The sequence below is a fragment of the Fringilla coelebs genome (genome assembly GCF_963513975.1).
Source record: "Fringilla coelebs genome assembly, chromosome: 21".
NCBI classification, from domain to species: domain Eukaryota; kingdom Metazoa; phylum Chordata; class Aves; order Passeriformes; family Fringillidae; genus Fringilla; species Fringilla coelebs.
The window spans coordinates 7,112,825-7,135,246 of NC_140047.1; the positions used below are offsets into that span (position 1 = coordinate 7,112,825).

General features: G+C 47.3%; 1 protein-coding gene across 1 annotated transcript; it reads left to right on the forward strand.

The window, feature by feature from the left end:
* The first annotated feature begins 180 nt into the window (after window positions 1-180).
* On the forward strand, window positions 181-12,319 carry MIGA2 (mitoguardin 2). The gene is made up of 16 exons (XM_084219661.1): window positions 181-271; window positions 1,444-1,686; window positions 2,327-2,537; window positions 3,358-3,470; window positions 5,468-5,579; window positions 6,055-6,194; window positions 7,645-7,762; window positions 7,930-8,030; window positions 8,496-8,611; window positions 9,016-9,088; window positions 9,274-9,360; window positions 9,545-9,643; window positions 10,017-10,151; window positions 10,871-10,924; window positions 11,863-11,979; window positions 12,113-12,319. The coding sequence occupies exons 2-16, from the start codon at window positions 1,591-1,593 to the stop codon at window positions 12,314-12,316; spliced, it is 1,776 nt and encodes a 591-aa protein (XP_084075787.1). The 5' UTR covers window positions 181-271; window positions 1,444-1,590; the 3' UTR covers window positions 12,317-12,319.
* Window positions 12,320-22,422: the final 10,103 nt, after the last annotated feature.

Sequence of the window (22,422 nt, forward strand, 5' to 3'; positions counted from 1 at the left end):
TAGGAACTCGCGCCGCGCTCCCCGCCCCGTCCCTTCCCACTCAGCCGCGATCGCCGCCGCATCCCCGAGCCGGGCGCGTTCCGATTGGCGCGGCGGCGGGCGGCTCTCCGCTCTGATTGGCTAGAATGGGCTCGGGGGCGGTATCTCCGCTCGGCCCCGCCCCCGGCGGGGTGGGCTGCGGTGCGGGGGAAGGAGACGCTGCCCTTCCGCGGCCATGGCGCGCGGCGCGGGGAGAGGGCGCCGAGCGGGGCCGCGCGCCCCCCCTGCCGCGGTGAGTGGTGCCGCCCGCGCCAGCTCGCGGGGACGGGCCCGCCGGGCCGCACCATCGTTAGTGCGGGGGGGGGAAGCAGAGGGGAGCGCCGATGCGGGGACCCCCGGCTGAAGCCGGTCATGGGGGTGGGAGGCGCGGATGGTGCGGGATCTCCGGGCGCGGGGGCGGCGGGGATGCCCCCGGAGTGAATGAATGCGGGGGGCCGGGAATGCAGCAGGGGTGCGAGGCACCCGAGGGCGCAGGGGGGATGCTCAGGGATGCGGGGGATGTCGGGGATGCTGCGGGGGGTGCGGGAGCCCTTTCTGCAGGGCCCAGCGTGCTGCAGTGCAGGTGCGGGGCTCCCGTGGGACGCTCCCCGCCGGGCCGGAGGGTTGAACCCCCGGCGCCGGTGCCCACGGCGGGCAGCGCTGGGGGGAGATGCCCTGACAGAGGGGCTGCCTTGGTACCTCGGTGCCTGCGCCCCCTATGCCGGTATGGTAACCTCGGGCTGCTTTCTGTGCCCAAAATTCCTCACACTTTGCTCTCCTCATCTCTGCTGTGGCCAGGACGTTGTGTTTAACCTTGTGGGGAGAGCCCGTGTCCGGTGTCCGGTCCCTGCGGGCTCCACTGCCCGGAGAACATTCCCTAAGGTGCTCGGGGCAGTGGGTGCGGGGAGGGTGTCAGGCGGGGACAGGGCTTTGTCACCGCCTTCTGGGGTCACACATCAGCGCCTTCTGTCGCTCTGTCCTTGACCTGAGCATATCCTTCCTGCCCAGCCCAGTGAAACCTCCTGGGCAAACCCCCTTTGCTTGGTGCCTCTCGGGCAGGGCTGTGATGCACAGAAAACTGTGTGAAAGCAGAGTTTTGGCAATGAAAATGTGTGTATGGTTGTTTGGGATAATTGGGACTTTTTTGGTATGGGGAGTGCAAACAAAATCCCTCCAACCACGTGCAGCCAGGTCTGGTGCATGTAGAAATCTCTGGGAGCTGTCAAATCCCAGGGTGCTGCTGCTGTAGAAGAGTTTGGGAATCTGTCCCCGTGGTTGGTAGGACAAACAAAGGAATTGCTGCTGCTGGTGAGAAGGTATTTTAGATTCACTGCTCCAAGCGATCTGGTGTGTGTTCTGTGAAGTGCAGGAAGGAACAGGGCGGGTGCTCCCCTCACTCACCTGATTTTCCCCCTCTTCCCGCAGGAGGAGGATTGTTGGATGAAGGCCAACTCCAGGACTCTGAGCCAGATGTCAGAGAAAAGTTGGATTCTTTTGTGAGCAGCTCACACAGCATCCACAAGTGCCCTTCCCCGCTGTGGCTCCCGAAGGTGCCCAGGTCCTGGTGCAGCCATGGCATTCAGAAGGACAGAGGGAATGTCCATCATGCAGGCCTTGGCAATGACCGTGGCAGAGATCCCCGTGTTCGTTTACACGACCTTTGGGCAGGTACGAGGAGCAGGAAGGGTTTTCCTGTCACATTCCTTGGGCTGGCTGTGTGGGGTTGTCTGTGTGAGATGGAGGCACAGTGGGCTGGTGCTGGGGGACCTGGGCAGTTTGAGGGATTGGGGCAATTGCAGGGGGAGTTTGGGGTGGTGAGAGAGAGTTCTGAGTGGGTTTGGAGAGGAGAGAAGAGCTCTTCCCACATCCCTCCCTGGGAGAACACCCAGGTTCAATCCTTCTCTTCATCAAAGGCTCTAAAAAAAGACTTGTCTTTTAAAGAAGAGTAATATGTTCCCCACTTGTAGTGATGCAGCACTCGGAGCAGTAAAGCTCAGCTTCACACCGGGGTTTCATAGCTGAATTTGGGTAACCTGGATTGCATCTGTCCCAGGCTGTGTGCAGATTTTGCAGTGTGTTTGGGCAGTGAGGATTGAGACCAAGTTCTCCAGCTCCTGTCAAAATGATGTTCCACAGTCTCTCTGCTGCCGTGTCTTAGTTGTGTAGCAGAGGGCGTGTTTTATGGGTGAGAGGGTAAAGCCAAGGTGCGTCCTGTTTAACACTGTTTCAATTTTTTAAATTTTTTTTTTATAAAGAGCAGTGGAATTGGTTTCTCATTGTTGCTCTTCCATTTCTTTTGTGTTTGAAGTCTGTCTTCTCCCAGCTGAGGCTCTCTCCAGGCCTGCGCAAGGTGCTGTTTGCCACAGCCCTGGGGACCGTGGCCTTGGCTCTCGCAGCTCATCAGCTGAAGCGGCGCCGCCGCCGAAAGAAGCAAATTGCTCCGGACAAGTGTGGCTTTAAACCAGGAGGGATCACAGTGCCCATCCTGCCAACCAGGAGGGTCTCCTCTGTGAAGAAAGGTCAGCCTCACAAAAAAGGGGAAAATCCCCAAAGAGGTGGTACAGGGAGCAATGGGGAGGGGAGAGCAAAGCCATTTGTGTAATGCTCCGATGTGGAATGAACTGGGAATTCTGAAGAGCAGTGCTGTGAGCTCGGGGTTTGGGGAGCAATGGGAGAGACTGTGAGCTCACAGTCTTGGGAACAAAAGGTGTCCTGATGTTTTCCCTGAGGTTTGTAGCTCCCATCCCCTTTCCTGTAGGCAGCCTGTGGACCTTTACCAATAATATGCCCCAATAATTACAACTTGGGCATGCAGTGACCTGGTTCTGCATTGATCTCGTGATGTCAGTGCTCAGCTGAGGGGAGGGGAGGGTGGCCTGAGCCAGGCTGGGCAGCTGGGAGTGTCCATCCAGCTCTGTGGTGACTCCCAGACCTTGGGTAGCTTCCTCACCACTTGTACTGATTTTAGGGGTAAGACTGACCCAGGCCCTCAGCAAAGCATTTTAGGGATTAAGCATTTGTTTGGTGAAACATGAAAATCAAGGGAGCAGTGTCCATGTTCTGCTTGTCCTGAGGGAAGGAGGAGGAGTTTTTGCTCAATTGTTTCCACTTGCCTCTTGCTACCCATAAGCAATGAATACATTCCTCAGCCTCAGATCCCCACTGACCCCAGTCTCAGAGCAAAGCAGAGCAGACAGGAGATCTGTGGCTTATTCTAGGTATTGCATGCTGCTTTGTCCATTCACAGTTATACTGAACAAGGTGATGTTCCCCTCCCTATTCCCTTCTGCAGTCACCTGGACCTAAAATCCTGTTTTTGTGTGACCTTCCCAACTGCAGGATACTCCAGCAGGAGAGTGCAGAGCCCTGGCAGCAAGAGCAATGACACGCTCAGCGGGATTTCCTCCATTGAGCCCAGCAAACATTCCAGTTCCTCCCACAGCCTGGCCTCGGTAAGGACCTGGTTAGCAGGGCTGGGAGATGTCAGTGCACAGACCTGTCCAGGGATCACCAAATCCTTGGGCTTGTGCTGGCCCATGGAGCAGAACAGACTGCTCCAGATAATTGTAGGGCAGGTTCTGATGTTAACCTTGCACTGAGTGTCCGGAGCTCTCTGTGAGCAGCAATTTTTGTGGCCAGGAGCTCCAGGGTTCCTTGGCCAGTTCTTTGGCCAGTTCTTTGGCCAAGGAGGAGTCTCAGGAGGGATTTCCCTGTGGGACATGGCCATGATTCCTTGGAGCTCTCTGTGACCCCCTAAAGGAGTTAGGCTGGGTTGTTTCTGGGTCTCACAGCAATGGGGAGCTCATTTGCTTCCCTCTGTGGTGGGGGTTTGGCTGGCCCAGCAACCCCTCCCTTCTGTGCTGGGGCTGCTCACAGCTTGCTTTCTTCTTAAAACCAAATTAGTTACCAAAATCTGATAGCTCTGTTCAGGAAACAGCACAGGGTGAGAACACAGCCCAGTCATTCTACCTCCTCCAAAGCCAAAGAAACAGTCTATGAGTACAGGTAATTCAGGCTTAACCAGGCAGGAGAAGCCATCAGTGCTCATATCCACCTTTTGTGAGACCAAAACTGGAAGCACTAGTGTCTTCAAGACCTGTTTCACATCCCCATAGCTCAGAGCTAACATTCTCTTGGAGCAGGGGGGACACAGATGAACCTCTGCGAGCTGCTGCAATGCCCTCCCTTGTCATCACCCGGGCTCAGAGGCTGCTTGGCAATGCTGGGGCAAGGAGAGGGGAACAACCACCCCTTTGAAAGGAGCTGTTGGGTGTCAGCTCTCCTCAGCACATGCCGGTGCTGCTGTTTTTAGTAGAGCTGAAGCACCAGGAGGTGCCGGAATCCGCGCTGGCCGCGGTGTGTCTCCAGCAGGCGGCAGTGCCGGCACGGCGCTGGGCAGGCACAGCATCCCCCGGGCAGCTGGGATGTGTCCGTGAGCACCCAGCCCTGTCCAGCTCTTTCTCTCCATCCCTCCAATTCCCCCATGGCTTCTCAATTCACACAGATGCTGTCCAGGTTTTGTATCATTGAAGTTCTGGTTTTCTTTAAATAAAAAGCAGTCCATAAATAAATACCTTTTCCCACTGCTGGTGCCTGGGTGGGGATATCCCCACGGGGAGGCATCTGTTTCTGTACAGATGAGCTGACCCTGTACTTACAGTTTTATATTACTTGGTGGAAAAAAACAGCTCATCCTTTGCACAGCTGCATGTTTTGCCTGAGCTCTCATTTGCTTCCTGGTTCCTCTCTGCCATCCAGTAAGTAAATTGGCAGCAGTGAACTGATGATTTGCAGTTCAGGATCTCAAGGTGATTTATTAACACTCCACAGGGGTTGATCAATGGAGGCAGGACAGAAATTCATCTGTCAGCTGATTATTGTAGCATTTTTTTAGTACCAGGCTCATGTTTGGACATCCTTCTGTAAGCCACAGGAAAGCACTGGTCACTGACAGTGTTGAATCCAGCACTTTATTGGGTCAGATTTTAGAAGACATTGATGCCTTGTGGGAAATTGGACAAAGCTGAACTGACACTGCTGTGTGGATTGTAAGCTCAGCCCTCCCAGGAGAGGGTCTGGTTACAAAGAGGAGAGTGAGGATTCCCCTTGCCCTCTGGGCAATCCTCAGCTGTATTTTTTTCTGGAAAACTGTTTCTTTTGTTTGGACTGTGCTTGCTTCCTTGCCACCTCCAGTTTTTTTCATACAGGCAGCTGGAGCTGATGTGAGCTTTCCATCAAAATCCTAATGCCTTTGTAGCGATTGCTCTGGAACTTTCCTGGGCTGTTTCCTCCATCAGGGCTCTCCTTTCAGTGCTCATCAATACAGGGGAGCACAAGGGGGAAGGAAAATGCCTTTTTGCTGAAGGCTGGTGGTGTTTGTTGGATCTTAGCATCTCTAACTTTAAGAGAATTCAAAAGGCACTTGCTGCTCTCTGTTCCCCTCCTGCAGATGGTAGCAGTCAACTCCTCAAGTCCAGTTCCCCCAGGGATGTGGGAGGCCCAGGCAATGGGAGATGCTGGAGCCATTGGTGATTCCAGTGCAGAAAGCCTCTATGTTCAAGGTAAGCAGGCACAAGGGAAACATTGCTCTGGGGGGGTTGTTAATCACTGTGAGAGCGAGAAGGGGATGGGAATTGACACAGAGTATCAGCAGCTCCGTTTAGAGCTCTAACAGAAAGATTCCTTCCATCCTCAGCTTAAGCTCAAATAAAAATCCCAGCTTCTCTTATGAAAAACCAAACCTTTTTTGTCAGTGAATGATTTACTTCCAAAATACTGTTCTTGAGCAACAGGCTCATCTTGTACAGAGAACAGTATTTTGGCAGTAACATGGATGATGCCTTAACCAGTTTGGGGATGTTCTTCTTTTAATCCAAAGTAAACCATATTTAAACAGAAGTAAATAGAATATGTTTATTCTTTATTTTGGGATTTTCCTATTTGCTGGATTGTCTGAGTGAGCAAAGACTCATCCTGTATCTCTTTGTTCCTGAGTGCCCCAGGACTCTCACAGCCAGTGTTTGGTTGGGTTTCCAGGCATGGAGCTGTTTGAGGAGGCCCTGCAGAAATGGGAACAGGCACTGAGCATCAGGCAGAGGGACAGTGCTTGTACCAGCACCCCCGTGCCCTGGGACAGCAGCAAGCAGCAAGAGAGCATGTCTGAGAACATTTCAGAGGTAGGTCCCCACATGCTGAAAGGCCAGCCTGGGTGCTGGAAGCAGTAAACAGTGGGAGGTTAAAAGGAGAGCAAATTAGGGCAGAGTCAGGCCAGACTCTGTTTAAGAGCTGTCTGTATCTGCAGCTTCCTTATGCAATGGGAGTGGGTGTTTTTAATTTCTTTCTCTTTTTAATACGTCTCGCCCCCTCGTTCCCCAGCGTTTCCATCCACCTTCCAGCCTTGTGTCACTCACTGTCACACGTGTCCTCCCGTGGCACAGCCTGTGGTGAGGAAAGGCTGTGATGAATGCAGCACTGCTTTGGCTGGCAGTGTTGTCTCTGTAACTTTTTAATGCATTTAAAATGGAGATCTTGATGGTCACTGCCACTTGTGGGAGCTGGGTGGAGAGCAGAGCCCAGCTCTGTGTGTGTGGATGAGGAAAGCAGTGGGAATTTGGAGTTGGGTATGGCCCTGGTCCCTGAAGGGAGATGTGTACCTCACTCACCCTCTGCAACTACAGAAACCAGGATTTTAGGACACCCCTTGCTGTTTGGGACTTGTGGACTCCACATGGCAGACCTGTGTTAAAGGAGATTTAAACTAGAATGGCTCAGTGACAGCCACAAAGCTAAAAAAAACTGCTGTAACTCAGGACTGTGAAAGGAGCTGAACTCTGAACTCTCCAAGAGTTCTCACTGGAAAAAAAAGTGTTCCCAGCCTTTTGTAAACAGAGTCTGGTGTAGTAAGTATGTGGGACACTTGTCTTTTGTGCTGGCTCATATTTATCCAAGGCAAATCTAGATTCTGTTGTTGTTGGCTCTCCTTGAAGGGCCCTGTAGTGTTTCTAAAACTGCCTTAAAACTGGTTGATTCATTATGAAAATAGATTCTGTGCTTCTTGTTAATGCTTCTGTCTTCTGGGTGAGAGAGTCATGCAAACATAGGGGCATGAAGGCAAAATGCTGTTTATGTCTTATTTTCCCCACACATTTTTTTCCCATCCCCTGTTGTTTACAGCAAACTTTGCTTATGTCCAGCACCTTAATGTAAACATTCTGTTATCCAGTTCTAGATATCCTTATATTCAATACAGGTTTCCTGATATGATTTCTCCTGGAAGTTAGGCTAAAGTCAAAAGACAGGAGATTTAAGTGGTGTAAAACTTATTAAAATATCTGTTTTTCTGGGTTGCAGGTTAAAGTTCTTTAGCTCTTTCTTCCCTTTTTAACAGGAAAACAAAATTGTGAAGCTCAAAAGCCAGAGGGTTTGAGTAGGCTGTGTAGAAGCTTCCCTCCCCATGCATTATTAGCCGCATTGTAGGATTAATGACTCCTCTCTCTTTTTATTTTTAATCATTTAATCTGCAGACTGCAAATCCCATTTTTACTGAAAATTTCCTGCCGTATTTGTGCTGTCCAATCTGTCTGTGCCCAGCTGGCTAACTAAGGGTGACATTTCTGTGTGTTCCAGGAGGAGTCCCAGAAAAGGGAGTTTGCTGAGAAGCTGGAGTCCCTCTTGCACCGAGCCTACCACCTCCAGGAGGAGTTTGGCTCCTCTCTCCCGTCGGACAGCGTGCTGCTGGATCTGGGTAGGGCACCTGGCTGCAGTAAAATACCAATTTCCTGCCTGGTTTTATGTCTTTTCTATAAGCCAGGTGAAGGAGAAGTGACAAAGTGGGAGTGGAAGAGAGCACAGGAGCTAAGAGGAATGTTGGTCCATGAACTCCAACACATGTGGCTTCTTTCTCTCCTCCAGAGAAGACTTTGATGCTTCCATTGGCGGACGGATCCTTGCGGCTGCGGACGGATGATGAGGACAGCTGCACTTCAGAGGATTCCTTCTTCTCTGCAGCAGAGGTGACTGAAGTGTCACCTGTGTGTCACAGCCCAGTGGCTTGGAGGGAAGGCACAAAGGCAGCAGAGCCAAACATATCTTGGGAGAGGAAGATGATCAAACACAGAGCAGCAGCCCCAGGCTGGGAGGTTCATGATGGATGTTAGGAAAAGGTTTTAATGAGGGGGATGGGGCAGGCTTTTCCAACCAGCACTTCCATGTCATCTTCTTATCTACTACAGAAAACATGCCATAACAGCTAGGAAAGTGCTGTTATCTATGTAAGATGGCTTGGTGGTGTAAATTTTATGGAATATCGAGCAGTGTCAGGGCTAACTTTTAGTGAAAAGTGAAATATCTTTGCATGAAACAATTGTCACTGACAAACTCTGCTAGCTGAAGATTCTCTGAAGAGGACCCACCTTGCGTGTTTGCAAATATTTAATGAGCTCATTTTGTTCTTCCCACGTCTCTTGTTACCTCTACAGCTCTTTGACTCTCTCCCCTTTGAGCAAATGCCATTCCACCTCTCCAAGCCAGTGGCAGCTTACGAAGAAGCTCTGCAGTTGGTGAAAGAAGGGAAGGTCGCGTGCCGGACGCTGAGGTGAAGAGCCAGCTGGAGCTGTGGGACCTGCTGTCCTCTGGGGCTCTTTGAACACATCATCTGCCTTTGAGCAGCCCCATAACCAGAATAACCCACTGGGGTCATAAAATCACAGCACCCTTCCTGCTGGTTCGGCCTTCCCAGGGAATTAACCCCAGATTTTAGGGACTCATAAGTTAAGAAAGAGTAATTGTCCCAGGAAATCAACTGTTCTGGGAGGCATAGTCCTGTACCAGTCTGGCAGAGGTGCTCTGTTCCTCCAGAGAGCTGGATAAAGGGAATGTGACTGTTCCTTTCTCCTGTGCACAGACTGGGAATTTAGTTTTTTGTGTTTGGGGGACCATAGTTGTAGGAACACCAACATCAGAACTGGAATTTACACAATTCTTCCCCTTTCCCTCTAGGACAGAACTCCTTGGCTGCTACAGTGACCAGGATTTCCTGGCAAAGCTGCATTGTGTCAGGCAGGCATTCCAGGTGAGCATGGCTCCAGGCTCCCATGTTTCCATGGCACATGGCTGTGCAATTTTGTTTCCTAGGTTCCAGCTTATTAAAAGTTAACAACACTGGTGTGTGCAGCATTGCACTGCTTCGTGTCCTGCTCTTTTGGTTTTTGAGGGTTGTGTAGGTGCTCACAAGAGACATCTGTATTCCCTTTGCAGGAGCTGCTGGAGGATGAAAGCAATCAGCTGTTTTTTGGGGAGGTTGGGAAGCAGATGATGATAGGACTGATGACAAAAGCTGAAAAGGTAGGAAGTTTGTGTAACAACTAAACTGTATCTTTAGCACAGGGATACTTGTTCCCCCATCCCAACTCGGAGTTTTTCCAGTGTGTTGGAAGAAGAAAACTTCATCTTCTGGTGATTATTGTGATGTTGATGTCAGCTCAAATCCAAGTAGTTAAACTTCTGTTTTGTTTCTCTGCTCTCCCAGAATCCCAAAGCTTTCCTGGAAAGCTACGAGGAGATGCTGCGTTATGCCTTGAAGCAGGAGACCTGGCCGACCACTCAGCAGGAGCTCGAGGGAAGAGGGGTTGGTAAAAACATTGTCTTTACAGAGCTGCAGAGGAGATAGAAGATAATCCTTGCCCAGATAGGTTGTGGAATTCCCATCCCTGAAAGTGCTCAAAGGCAAGCTGGATGGGGCTTGAAGCAACCTGGTTTAGTGGAAAGTGTCTCTGGCCATGGCAGGGGGTGGAGCTGGATGGTCTATAAGTCCCTTACAAGTCCCTTACACTGTGACTGTATTACAGTGCATATGTAGGAATGGCCCAGGTGGGAAAGACCTGCTGTTGAAACATGATTACATTGACTTCAGCTCGTTACATATTCTTGCTTCAAACCAAAAGAGCCCCTCTCTCTTTTTAAAACCTGTGCCCTTCACAGACTCTTCTGCTCCCTGACAGGTGGTGTGCATGAGCTTCTTTGATATTGTGCTGGACTTCATCCTCATGGATGCTTTTGAGGATCTGGAGAACCCTCCCTCCTCGGTGCTGGCTGTGCTACGCAACCGCTGGCTGTCCGACAGCTTCAAGGAGACGGTGCGTGAGACAGGGAGGGCTGCTGTGAGTGTGAGATCAGTGCCAAGGCCAGGAAAGAGCATAACCTCATCTTTCCCAGCTGGGCTGAATTCTCTCTTTATAATTGCCACGCTTTCCTGAAGTTCTAAACAACAGCCTGCTTGTGCATGGAAATTGTTTACAGGAAAGCTTTCCTTATTTTGAAAGCATCTGGCTGGCAACCAGACTTATGGCTCTAGGGGCTTTTATCAGTGATGCCATGGAGATGTTAAAAGATGACAGCACCTATTTTTGTGAATGAGAATAAAAGGGCCAAAATGTAGGGGAAAATATGTGGGTTTTAGCATGTGGCCATTCATTCTGGCAGTACCTCAGCAGACACTGAAGCTCAAACTGCAAAGCTTTCCTTTAATTCTGCCCCCCAGCTGTATTTTTAAGACTGATTAGTTTGATAGATTGAGAGTAAAATGGCACTTTGTAACAGCTGTCTGCTTATAGGGGATTGTGGGCTGTTGGGCAACTATGTCAGATCATATCAACAATCTTCAAAAACCCTTCGGCTTCTCTGGAATGGATCTGAAGTGGATAAATCTGCTTCCAGTTTGCTTTAATTTTGTCATTTTAAAGAGGTTTTGGCACAAAAGGTTGACTACTTTGATGTTTTGCTGACAATATGTTGGTAAACTTTGGGGTTTTTTAAATAATCCAAGTAACTAATGGGCTCTCTCTGTTAATCATAGGCTCTAGCAACTGCTTGCTGGTCAGTTCTGAAAGCAAAAAGGAGGCTTCTGATGGTAAGCAAAATTAATCAAAAGGGAAAGAATCTAGTGTATTTGCAGCTGAAAAGAGAACACATAGATCTTGACAAAGTGCTAAATCTTAAATGGTAGAAAACTGAATAGAGCCACGTTCTTTGTGATGCTTTAGAGCCCTGGGGTCCTGCAGTCACTGCTCCAGTGCTCTGCCAGTATTTTATTGAATCAGTCTGAGTGTATTCTCCCTTTTTCTTAATGTGAGGATTCAAACAACAGTGTTGCCTGTCTGGAATTCCCTCTCCTGCTCACAATGCTGTAGGAATGGCCACAGACCCCAGGCAACAAGGGACTGCTCCTGAATTGTGCTTTCCTTGCTGGCAGCAAAAGGAAGGTTCAGGCACTGCTCCACTCCCCAATGCTGATGCTAATTAGCCATTACTTGATGAGTTTCACTTAAATGTGTGACTTCCTAAAGTATCACAGCAGATGAGTTTATGGAGCAGGAAGCCACAACTTCACAAGCCTGGTTCTGCCACAGGTTCTGTGGCCTCTGGCAATTTTTCAGGTTGATCCCACAGCTAGCTGACAGGGTTTGGCTCCTGAGATGGCACAGAAAGAAATGAGAGAATTGGAAGCTCTCTGGTGCTGTCATGCAGTAGCCCTGCCTTGGATATTTGCATGTCCTTTCCTGGCTTGGTCAGCAAATTATAGATAGAGGCTATAAAGGCTGGCTGGTGATTGCTTTTCATTTTCTTCTGTTCATTTTCCTCTTGAAATAGCAGTTTAGAAACATGAAGATAAAAAGCTCTTCAAGGGATCTGAAAGATAAATGTAGTTTTGCAGGAAGAGATGTTCCAAATAGCTCTTAACTTCAGATACTGAAGCTTTCTGGCAGGGAAGTTGGTGGCTGATATGGAATAAGCTGCTAATTCTGTCTGAGAATGAAGACAAACTAATTCTGTCCTTCCCTGTGACAGGTACCAGATGGCTTTATCTCTCATTTCTACTCCGTATCGGAGCATGTCAGTCCTGTTCTAGCCTTTGGTTTTTTGGGGCCCAAGCAGCAGCTATCTGAAGTCTGCAGTTTCTTCAAGGTAAGGTGGTTTTGCTGTGCCTCATCTGTGTGGGACTCCTGTCTGCTGGCTTAAAGCTGCTGCTGTGTGCTCTTGGTGGCTCTTGGTACCAGCAGGTGAAGGAGGCCTGACTGTAACCTTCCTTTTCTTGCAGCACCAGATCGTGCAGTATCTGAAGGACATGTTTGACTTTGACAACGTGAGGTACACGACGGTGCAGTTGCTGGCAGAGGACATCCTGCAGCTGTCGCGGCGGCGCAGCGAGATCCTCCTGGGATATCTGGGCACCGAGACTGCCCCGGAGATGAACGGCGTGCTTCCTGCGGAAACCGAGCCGCTGAAGGAGGAGCTCATCTGATGTCAGTGGAGGAAAACACTTTTGTACAAGGACCTTTTCCTTCCAGAGATGGATAAAACTACCTGCAAAGTGCAGCAGTGGCAGCAAGATATGTGAACACACAGCAATCTGGTGGGACCTTCTGCTTTTTGTAGCCAGTAGTGTTTGCTGGGATGGATCCAGGACCACTTGCCAAGTTATGGTTTGAATTTCTTCTTTGTTCCACCTTCCTGTCATTATTATTACTTTCACTGTTTCATATATACATTGTGTCCTGAACTGCCCGGGCCCAGATTTTGCCCAATTCTCTTGAATAGGGCAATGTATGAACCTGTTTTGCCTTTGTGTTTTCTGGGAGGTGAATCCCTGACGTTTACGATAGTGTGTGGGAACAGGAATATTGTCGGTAAATTTTCCACTTGACCATTAGCTTCTCAAGGAGGCTTTGCGTGCTTTGGGATTTTTATTACTGTTCTTCTCTGCTGTGTTCCTACAGACACTAATTACTGCTGATTTGTACCTTAAGTGTGATGACATATGCAATGTGACTAGCAAAGATTTCTTTCCTGGGGAGGAAGAAATAGTTCTGTAAAGCACTGAAGTAAAATGCAGACTTTTGTAAGGAGTCTGAAGCTCTGGGGAAATTGGTCTGTTCCCTTGGTATTGCTGCTCTTTGGGAGACCAGATGATGAGCTCTGTGTCCTGGTCATCCTTGCTTAGGAGGTTGCTGAGGTTTATGTTTGCCCCTAAGGCAGGTTAGTTTGAGAAGGGGGGGGGGAATTTGCATTTTGCCTGTGCTTGCACAAAGTCTTTGACACCCATCAGAGTGCCTTGCTGGATTTCAGAATGAGCCAGCAGCAGCTTTTGCTGGGTAGAGGTGTGGGGTGTGTACAAGCAGGGGGAAGGGGTAATAATGTGGTGCCTATTGCTGTTGTGCACAGGGTAGTGAGAGGTGTAGATGTTGTATGTGAGGTTATGTGTGTGGATAGTTGGAGAGCTGGGATCAAGCTTCTGGAGAGGAAATGACTCTTTACAGTTTGTCAGTTCTAAGAAATACAGCATCATTTTCAGTAATGATCAGATGTGTGTGTGTATGGTAGTGCTTCTCAAATGCTGTGATTCTGACTGCCCAGCCAGCACCTGGAATCTGGCTGCTTTGGGAAGTGAGCTGAGCTGGATACTTGTGTAGGACAGCAGCAGAGGAGTGAGCTGGACTTACAGAATAATAGAATATGCTGAGTTGGAAGGGACCCATCAGGACTGAGCCCAACTTCTGTCTCTGTACAGGAAGTCCCAACATTCCCACCATGGGCTGAAGGAATTGCCCAAACTTCTTGAACTCTGTCAGTCTTGGTGCTGTGACTGCTTCCCTGGGGAGCCTGTTCAGTGCCCATCCACCCTCTGGGTAGAAAACCTTTTCCTGATATCCAACCTAAACCTCTCCTGACTCAGCTTCATGATGTTGACTTGAGGCAGTCCTGACTTGCAGGACTAAGGTTTGCAATGATTTGCTGAGTCCTCTGTGAGTACAATGCCACAGATAAAAGCAGAGATCCAGCCTGTGCTGCCTTCTGTTTCAGTCCACATATAGGTCCAAGTCCAACCCTCGGAATGAGGAGGTCTTCAGGACTTCCACAAAAACTGCCTCATTGTTTTTGTTCCAGACTGATTAGTAACCCCTTGTGCCTGTTCTGGGTGAAAGACACAAAGCTTACCTGGATGCATTTTTGCAAGTGGAAAAAATATGTAAGAGTCTGGAATTTCCATATGAGTGGAAAGTCAGTGTGTGGGCTTGGAGAATACAAATGCTTTCTTCCTCTTCAGATATCTAATGTGGATTCTGCTGGTAAAAGCAGGAAGGAAATAAACAGAGAAAAAAGTAAACAGGAGGATGTAAAAGGAACAGATAAATGTGCTGTGCCATGTGTTTTAGGGACACCCTCCCTGAAATAAAACACTTAGAAGAAGTTTTTAAGCCCTTTAGAGTCTTTTTTACCCACTTCTCTGGTTACCTCTCTTGGTCTGTCCTTACTAATTTTTGTTTCTCCTAGGGAGGGTATTTGGGAGTATTTGATCTTAAGTTTGGGGAGCTTAACCAGAATTATTTATTAACAATACAATCCACAAATCTTGTAAAAGCTTTGCATTACATAAGTTACATATAGTTACATAAACTTAAGGGCTGGAACATACTTCACACTCACATGAAACACTGACAAGCATAGTTAGAACAACAGAAGCCTGATGAATTTTACTGTGCTCTTGAAAACTTGAGTTACTTCACCTGAACAGCCAATTAATACAAACTTTTAGAACCCCATTAAATGAAAACTTCAAAGCACACAGTTTGACATTCTAATACACCTATATTCGTATGAATATTGTCTGAAGTCACCCTGAAGAAAGGGATACACTCAAATATCACCCTAAAAATCATGCTTTCATAAAGCATTAAAGATGTTATGTGTCAGTTTCACCATCACTGCCTGCAAGGCTGCTGTCTGTGGATGGAGCTCCATCTTCATGAATACCCCCACCATTATGAGCCCTCTTAGGCGTTTCATCATTTGCATCTTCCTTAGGTGTGTCATTAACCTCTAGAGGTTGTTTCCCTTCAGGCAGTTTAACACTACTTGATGCAGAATCCGAATCAGATGTAGTCTGCTGCTCCTTTGCATCAGGATCCCCCAAATATGACTCCCACACCTTGAGCCTTTCTTCCCTTTCTCTTGCAGTCTCCTCCACCTGATAATCTGTTACACCATCCCATGTTTCAGCACTGAGCTGACGGCCACCAAACCACCTTCCATTTAGAGTCAGCTTGCACAAATCAGCTTCTGTTGCTTCTTTAAATGACACAGAAGCGACGCCATCAGGGTGCCTATCAAATATGAGAGCCTTCTTTACCTGACCAAACTTTTCACACTCCGTCCGCAGATCTTCTCTTATCTCATTTAGCACTAGAGGGTCCTCCTCAAAGTCCTTGGGGTGAAACATATTCCTGATAATAACGATGCGTTCATGCCGCATTCGAGTTGTCCCATCTTTCTTCTCCGGCCTCCAATCCAGCTGTTTCTGCTGCTGTGACAACTTCTTCTTGTAATCTTTACATTTCTTTTTCTTTTTGCTTGCATCATACTCCCCCTTCAGTTGGAACTTTGCAACTTCCACGTGCAATTTATAGCCTCGGATTTCTGCTTCATCCAGAAGCCTCAAAGCAAGTTGAACTGATTCTCTCTTCAGATAACAACAGAGGCCATCTCCTTTAAGATTTCCTTCCTTATCTTTGTACAGTTTTATCTTCTGTTCTTCTGTCTGAGGATCTCTCATGATGATACCACATTTTGACATGACTTGTACAAATTCATCTTTTGTAATGTCTGGAGGTAAACCTGTCACATAAACATTTGTGTTCCTATCTTCTTGAACATGAAACCACCCTGGCTCTAGCTTCCTTTTTCCCAGTTTTTGTTTTGGATCTCTTTGTTTTTGTCCTGTCTCATCGGCTGATGGTTGTGTTCCTGATTTCTTAGAACTTGCTGGTTGCTTACTTTCAGTGACTGTACCAGAAGCAGATGAAGCATCTGTCTCATCTGCATGGAAGCCATAGTTGGCATGATAGGTTGCCAGGAAATCTTCTGTTATCTTGGGGAACCAGGCCTTCTTCTCCAAGTCCCACTCGTAGGCAGCCCCATCCGCCGGGTCCATGTAGGTAAAGGGGTCGGACTCGCCTTCGCCCTCGGCTGGCTTGGCCTCGTGCTGCTGCTGGAGCTGCAGCTGCCGGTAGAACTCCTCATTTCCATCCTCGCCGCTCATCCTGCCCCGCTCACTGGGCCCTGGACACCAGCACTCCTTCTGCTTCACTGGTCCTGAGCTGATATTCTTTGGTCCAGTATTGCCAGCTGTCCCGGAGGTCTTAGGGTGGGCAGCTGTCCCAGTCCAAAATCTGTCTTGGTTTGGAAAGACAGGTGCCTGCTAAAGAAGGCAGGAGCCTCCCCTGAAATGGAGAATCTGATTTGCTATGAATTTTAAATTAAGGGGCTCTCAGGCAAAAAATATGGGAGCAGGAAATAACAGTTCTATAATAGGGAAGGGAAGGGAAAAAAAAGGATAAAATAAACCAATGCAATACACTAGAACAACACTGACAGAGTCAGAACTCAACCTGACACCCTGTGGGTCAGGGTGTTGGTAGCAGTCCAGTTGGAAAAGTGGCTGCAGTTGTCCTGAAGGGTCAGGTGTGGTTCTGTTGGAGCAGGGGGGTCCTGTAGAGAAAGGGTATATTCTTCCTCTGCAAATCCGTGGAAGTAGAAGCAGCTGCTGTTCCTCTGGGGAGTCCAGTGGAGAAAGCTGTGCTGGTGTGTGAGAATCTCCAGATTATATCTGGGTAGCAATGCTTGGCTCCTCCCTCTGGGCGGAGCATCTCACAATGGGATGCTGTAGTTCTTATCAGCCATGCAGTGGCATTCAATAGCTTGTTATCAGCAGATGTCCCCTGCCAGAGAGGAGTGATAATGATCACTCAGGAAGAGAGATAAGGAGAATTGCCCATTTGACACCAGACAACTGCCATACAGATGGTAATAGAAAACATCTTGCCTTGCAATCTGGAACATTATCCACCCCTTATTCTATTTCCATCTGCATCTCAATGAAACCTTACACACAGTTCTCAGTTAAGATTAGGCTTCCCTGTGGTACACAACGGCTTTCTCCATCTTTCTGCATTATCCACCAAGTGTAACCAGGTCCTTGAGCAAAAACAATTCCACGGATGGGTTTGTGTTTGCCTGAAGTGGGACTAATCCAAGCAGTCTTTTCTAAAATACCTTTCATGTGTGCAACAGGGACTTTATCTCCATCCACTGTGTGCAGGGGTTCAGACTGGGCAGGACCAGCTCGATTGATGGACCCTCTGGTGTTGACCATCCCGGTGGCCTTTGCTAAGTTCTTTTTCTCTAGAAATTTCCCAATTTCATAAAGTCCCCCACCCACGTGCCTTCAGGATAATCTAGAGTAGTCCATTGCACCGTTCAACTTTCCTGGCTATCCCAGAGACCCCCCGCTGAAATAGAACAGGACACGAGAGTTTTTTCCATTTAATGCCTCTATTAAATGCATTCAGTTTAGGACAAGGAGGATTGAGTGACTCATACAAGAAAGAAAGATCAACCCCATCCCTAGCGAACAGAGCTAGATCTCCCCCCACACATCTCAACAAAGAGAAAACACCCCGTAGTCCACTTTCAAGCTTGCAGTCTTGGGTTCTGCCTCCAGCCAACATCTTCTTAGGTTATGGTGAGGGGCCATTAAGGTTTTCAGCATTTCTGCCGGCTCCGGACCTCGCCCCTGATGTCCAGACACTACTTTCATCTCTTAATTCTGTTTTGGCTCCTTGCTTTTGGGTTCTTTTCCTGGATGTGGTGGGGGTCCCCTCCTGTTGCACTCTGGGTTTGAGATAATTTGAATAGACTCATGAGGTCTCCTCCCTTCCCACCGTCCGTGGGGATGCCATCCTCCTGGCAGCAGGCAAGGGTGGTACTGAGAAAGGAGAATTCTCAACAATAGATGGTTAATGACGTGATACTTAACAGGTAATTACAACAGTCAGCTAACAAAAGAACCTTCCTCGGCCAGCAAGCCAAGACTTGTAATTCTGCAACCCTTTTTAAAAAAAGTTAGTAACTCTTTTTGCTCATAACGCTCCCTGAGCAGGGAGGTGGGAGCAGATGACCCACTGTGGTTCCTTCCAACCTGACCCTTCTGTGGTTCTGTGATTCCTTGAAATGCTCCTGAGTTGTTTGCAGGGGGGTGCGTGTAGAGCACAGTAACATCTGGTGCTCTGTAAGCACATGAGACTGATGTGGCTTATCCTGGAAACCAGATTAATGCAATAAACAGGACAATGCTGAGGCAGAAATTAGGAGCAGCTGCCCCAAGTGAGGCTGCGTGGAATAAACTGTTATGAGAAGGTTTTAAGAGACAGCAGTTGGAACTAGGAAGGGTCTCTGAGGTGTCTGGCTCCTGGTAGTGTGCAGGAAGAAAAGAAATGGAGAATGTTGTATTAGCCTGACACACCTGCTACATGTAAACTGTGATTCAAAAGTATGGTCTATTCTGAAAGCAAGTTACTTTGCCAAAAAAAATGATGTTGATAATGCTTTGTACTCCTGTATGGCTGGTTTAGTAGAAAGTCACTTCAGCAGCTTTTGTATAGTGGTTAAAAAGATAAAATGTGAAGATTAATATAATGAGATGGACTGTAATTCTAAACAATCAGTGCTGTTAATTTTTTGTTTGTTTGTTTTTAGTGTTGTTTTATGTGTATTTATTTACTATTTTGAGTGTCTTTGTCCTCAGTTCTTAGGCAGCCTGCCAGTTTTGTGTACAGACAAAAACACTGGCTGCTGACTTTGGGCTTTTGCATCCTTGCAGGAGAGGATACTGAAACAGGGTCCCCCTGAAGCAAACACTAACTTGCACTGTGTGGCTTTTTAAGCTGAGAAATTGTAAATTCCTTATAAATCAAATGAAGAAAGACTGTTTTATTACAGCTTGATGCTTTTCCTTAGCCCTTGTTGCAAGTAGGGTTACACATCCCTTCCAGTGAAGGTAAAGAGGAATCTGCCTAGGGAGCATCCACAGCTTCTTGAAGGTCGAGTTCTCTGCCTTTTCCCACCAGCAGTGACTTGGTCCTGCACCAGCCAGGGATGTTTGCCGAGACAAACTGGTTTTATCTTTACTGGGATGGATGTTAAAATTCTCTTCACCTCCCCCTCACTTCATCGCTGCTTTTTGCCCCTCCCCAGTCCCAGTGTAGCTCAAGAGGAAAGGCAGAAAGGTGTCTGCAGCCTCTGAAGGGAACTTCAAGGATCAGCGGGCTGACAGGAGCTGTTCCTGGGAAGAAGCTTTCCCTGGCCTGAGCAGTGGTGTCAGGCACTTGCTGTGTTCAAGTCCTTTGGATGCAGCCCTCAGGCTGCTTCCCCTGATCCCACCCAGCCCAAAAGGTGACTTTCCTATTCACCTATTGCAGGGTAGAGTTAAAGGGTGTGATGGAACACCTGCCTGCCCTCTGGCTTCCTGAGATCCCTAGAAAACCCCTTCCCCAGCATATTGTGTTTAGCAACAGAAATTCTTCAGTATAGTAGCAGCTGTGTATTGGGATAGAACCCCTTGAAATAAGACGTTCACCTTTTTTTATGATGAACTCTTATTCTCAAGGGGTTAAATCATCCTGGGCTGACACTTGCAAGATTTTAACACTGATGGGGATTTAAAGTGGCTTAGCAGCAATGAAATAAAATCCCTCAATAGTGTCTGATGCTTAAACAGAATTTAAAATATGCATGACTTTCATTTTTTATGTGGAGGTTGTAACAAGTTTCACCAGAGGTTAAAGTACATCCTTGGTACTTTAGTATGTATGTAGAGACTATGCCAAATGGCTCTAGGAGGGTCTTTATGGTCTTTAAAGCACATTAATAAAAAATTATGAGGAAAAATCTGCCTTGTATCTACAAGATCAGCGTGGCTTTGAAGAGCATGACTTGTGTTGTCTCATACAGGGAAGTGGGAAAGCAGGATTTTATTTATCCCTCTTTAGTAGAACATTCCTTTGCCATATCTGAAACTAATGAATGTAAACTTGTGCCTATTTCTTTCTTGATTTCCTAAAGGTGTAAAAATCTGTTCTTGTTTTGCTTTTATCTTTTTCTTTGCAGCTGATTTTTTAAAAATATCTTTAATCTTAGGATGTGGGCATTACAAGTAAAATAAAAATTTCCATCATGATTGTGGTTTTTTTTCCTAAATTTCCTGGAGAAACATGCTAGAAACTCAGTCTTTGGTTTCTTATTTAGGTGACAGGTGTGGTGGCACCTCTGCTGCTAGTGATGGTATCAAACATCTTGCTGTTCCTAGCTGTAAAACGAGGAACTTGAAAGGTTTAAGTATAAAGGTAAAGGGTTTGATTGCAAGGGGACTCTTCCTGGGTCTGCTGAAAAGTCCACAAATTAAGAGGGCTATAAAATAAACAAATCAACTCCTTGTACTTTGAGCTGTGGTTGGAAACTGTGGGGTTTCATTCTTCAGATTTTTCTGTGGTGGTTTGGCTGTGTTGGGGTGTGGTGTGAGTAGGCTGTGATGAAGAGATAACAGAAATCCCAGCGAGGAGCAGAACCTCTTAAACATTGTCCAAGTTCCTGCAGCATTTACCAGCTTCCCAAACTCTGTGAAACCCAGACTACAGCCTGTGGGTTGGTATCAGAGCTGCTTATCTGCTGAGCAAGGCAAGAAAATCATCTTCTTGCTCTCCTGAAACAACTACAGTGGATTTAAATACTTTCATTTTCAAACGATAGAGAAACCAGACTGAATCAGATTGGCTGATTCTTCCACAGTGATTAAAATTTCATCCCTACGCTTAAAAATAAAGAAAGTAAAAACGAGACCCTGTTAGCATTAATGCAAGCCTGTCATGAATTCAGATATATGCAAATAAAATGTTCATGGATAGGAAAATTTTTGTCTCACGCCACACCCTGATCATTAGTAGAGAGAGTTAAAAGGAGTTTATCTCGGTTTCCATGGAGTCAGACTCCACACTCATTACAGCTCCAGAGCAGCTTTGTGCTTTCTTGTGCTGAGGCACAGAGCAAAGGCTGCTCCGTGTATTGACACTTTTTTCTCCTGTTCAGGAAGGAGTGGGTGAATACAGCAATGAAGCCCACAATTTTCAGTACTTGTCATGGTACATAGATCAAATGTAATCCACTCTGCCAGCATAACTCTACATTCAATAGCTTGGAAAGGAGGAGATTTATTTAACTTGAATAATGAAAGGAGTAAATCACTCATGCTCCCTCATAGCAGTCTTCTGCGACGAACTGAGCTCCTGCAGTAAATATTTTCTCTTTCTTTCCAAATAATAAGACTTTAATGCTATTTTACTTCTTGAAATGCCAGGGAGAATGTCAGCTATGAAGAGCTTGTTGAAATTAATGGGATATAATCATAATTGAAGAGGGCATATTACAACTGCAGGAAAAGGAGTTTTCTACCCTTTTTGAAATCTTAATTAACAGGATAGAAATCCTGGTCCATGTGCTTCCCTGACGCAAATAAAGGCAACCCCATGCCTTTGTTGATCACTTCGTGTGGGCCTCTTATATATTTATTTTTCTATAAGTTTTTTTTTTTCTTTTTTTTATATATTGAATTAACTTTGGTTGCCTGGTCTGAAGGTGGATTTGCCTTCTGAAAGCTTTAATGTCCAATGCTCCTCCATGTTCTGTTTTTCCTGAGGCTCCCCAGGTAAGTCTTATTTCTGGGGTCACATATGGGAGCACTCCTTTTGGCTTGGTCTTCATAGTGATTTCAGTAGTTAAAGGTGTTTGGGAGGGAAAAGTATCACCAGGACTGGATGGTTGCCTAGCCTTTGCAGAATCTTTAAAGGATTTTCTGCCAGGATTTAGGAAGAAATTGTTCCCTGTGAGTAAAGCCAGGTTGGACAGGGCTTGGAGCCACCTGGACTAGTGGAAAGTGTCCCTGCCATGGCAGGGGTGAAATGAGGTGGGATGTAAGGAGCCTTCTCAAACAAACCATTCTGAGATTCGATGACTTTACTTTAGGTTTTTATTTTCACGTGTGCACACCCACACAGGAGCTGCTCATTCTTTACACCTGTGGTTCCTAGGCATTATATAAAAAAATCCAAACATTCACTTTCAAGGGGACTTAGACGTTACCAGTGAATCACTTCTGTGTGGGGCAGAGAAACGTCCTGGGGTAGGGCAGTGATGTGGATGCTGTGATGTACAGCTGAATGTAGGAATACCCTTCTGAAATGAACGACTCTCATTTAAATCCTTCTTATTTTCTTTTTTTTTTTTTTTTCGTATTTTCGGTAGGTTTTTTTTTGCTTCTTGGTTTGTTTTTTTTTTAACAGCAATTGTGGCAGCTGCAGCGGGGTGTGAGGGCAGCCCGGGCGACACCAGAGCGGGAACCCGCGGGGTGTGAGAGATGTGAGGGAAGCCCGGGCTGTTCCCGCCGAGGTGTGAGGGGAACGTGGGGCCGGTCGCCCCGGGCGCAGGGATGTGAGAGGAGCCCGGCCCGTTCCCGCCGGGCTC

Bases quoted from the DNA above. Each gene is read 5' to 3' on its own strand.
- MIGA2 (XM_084219661.1), top strand. From the start codon at position 1,591: ATGGCATTCAGAAGGACAGAGGGAATGTCCATCATGCAGGCCTTGGCA. The intron at 6,195-7,644 runs GTAGGTCCCCAC...TGTGTGTTCCAG, and splicing joins TGTCTGAGAACATTTCAGAG to GAGGAGTCCCAGAAAAGGGA. The intron at 9,361-9,544 runs GTAGGAAGTTTG...CTGCTCTCCCAG, and splicing joins TGATGACAAAAGCTGAAAAG to AATCCCAAAGCTTTCCTGGA.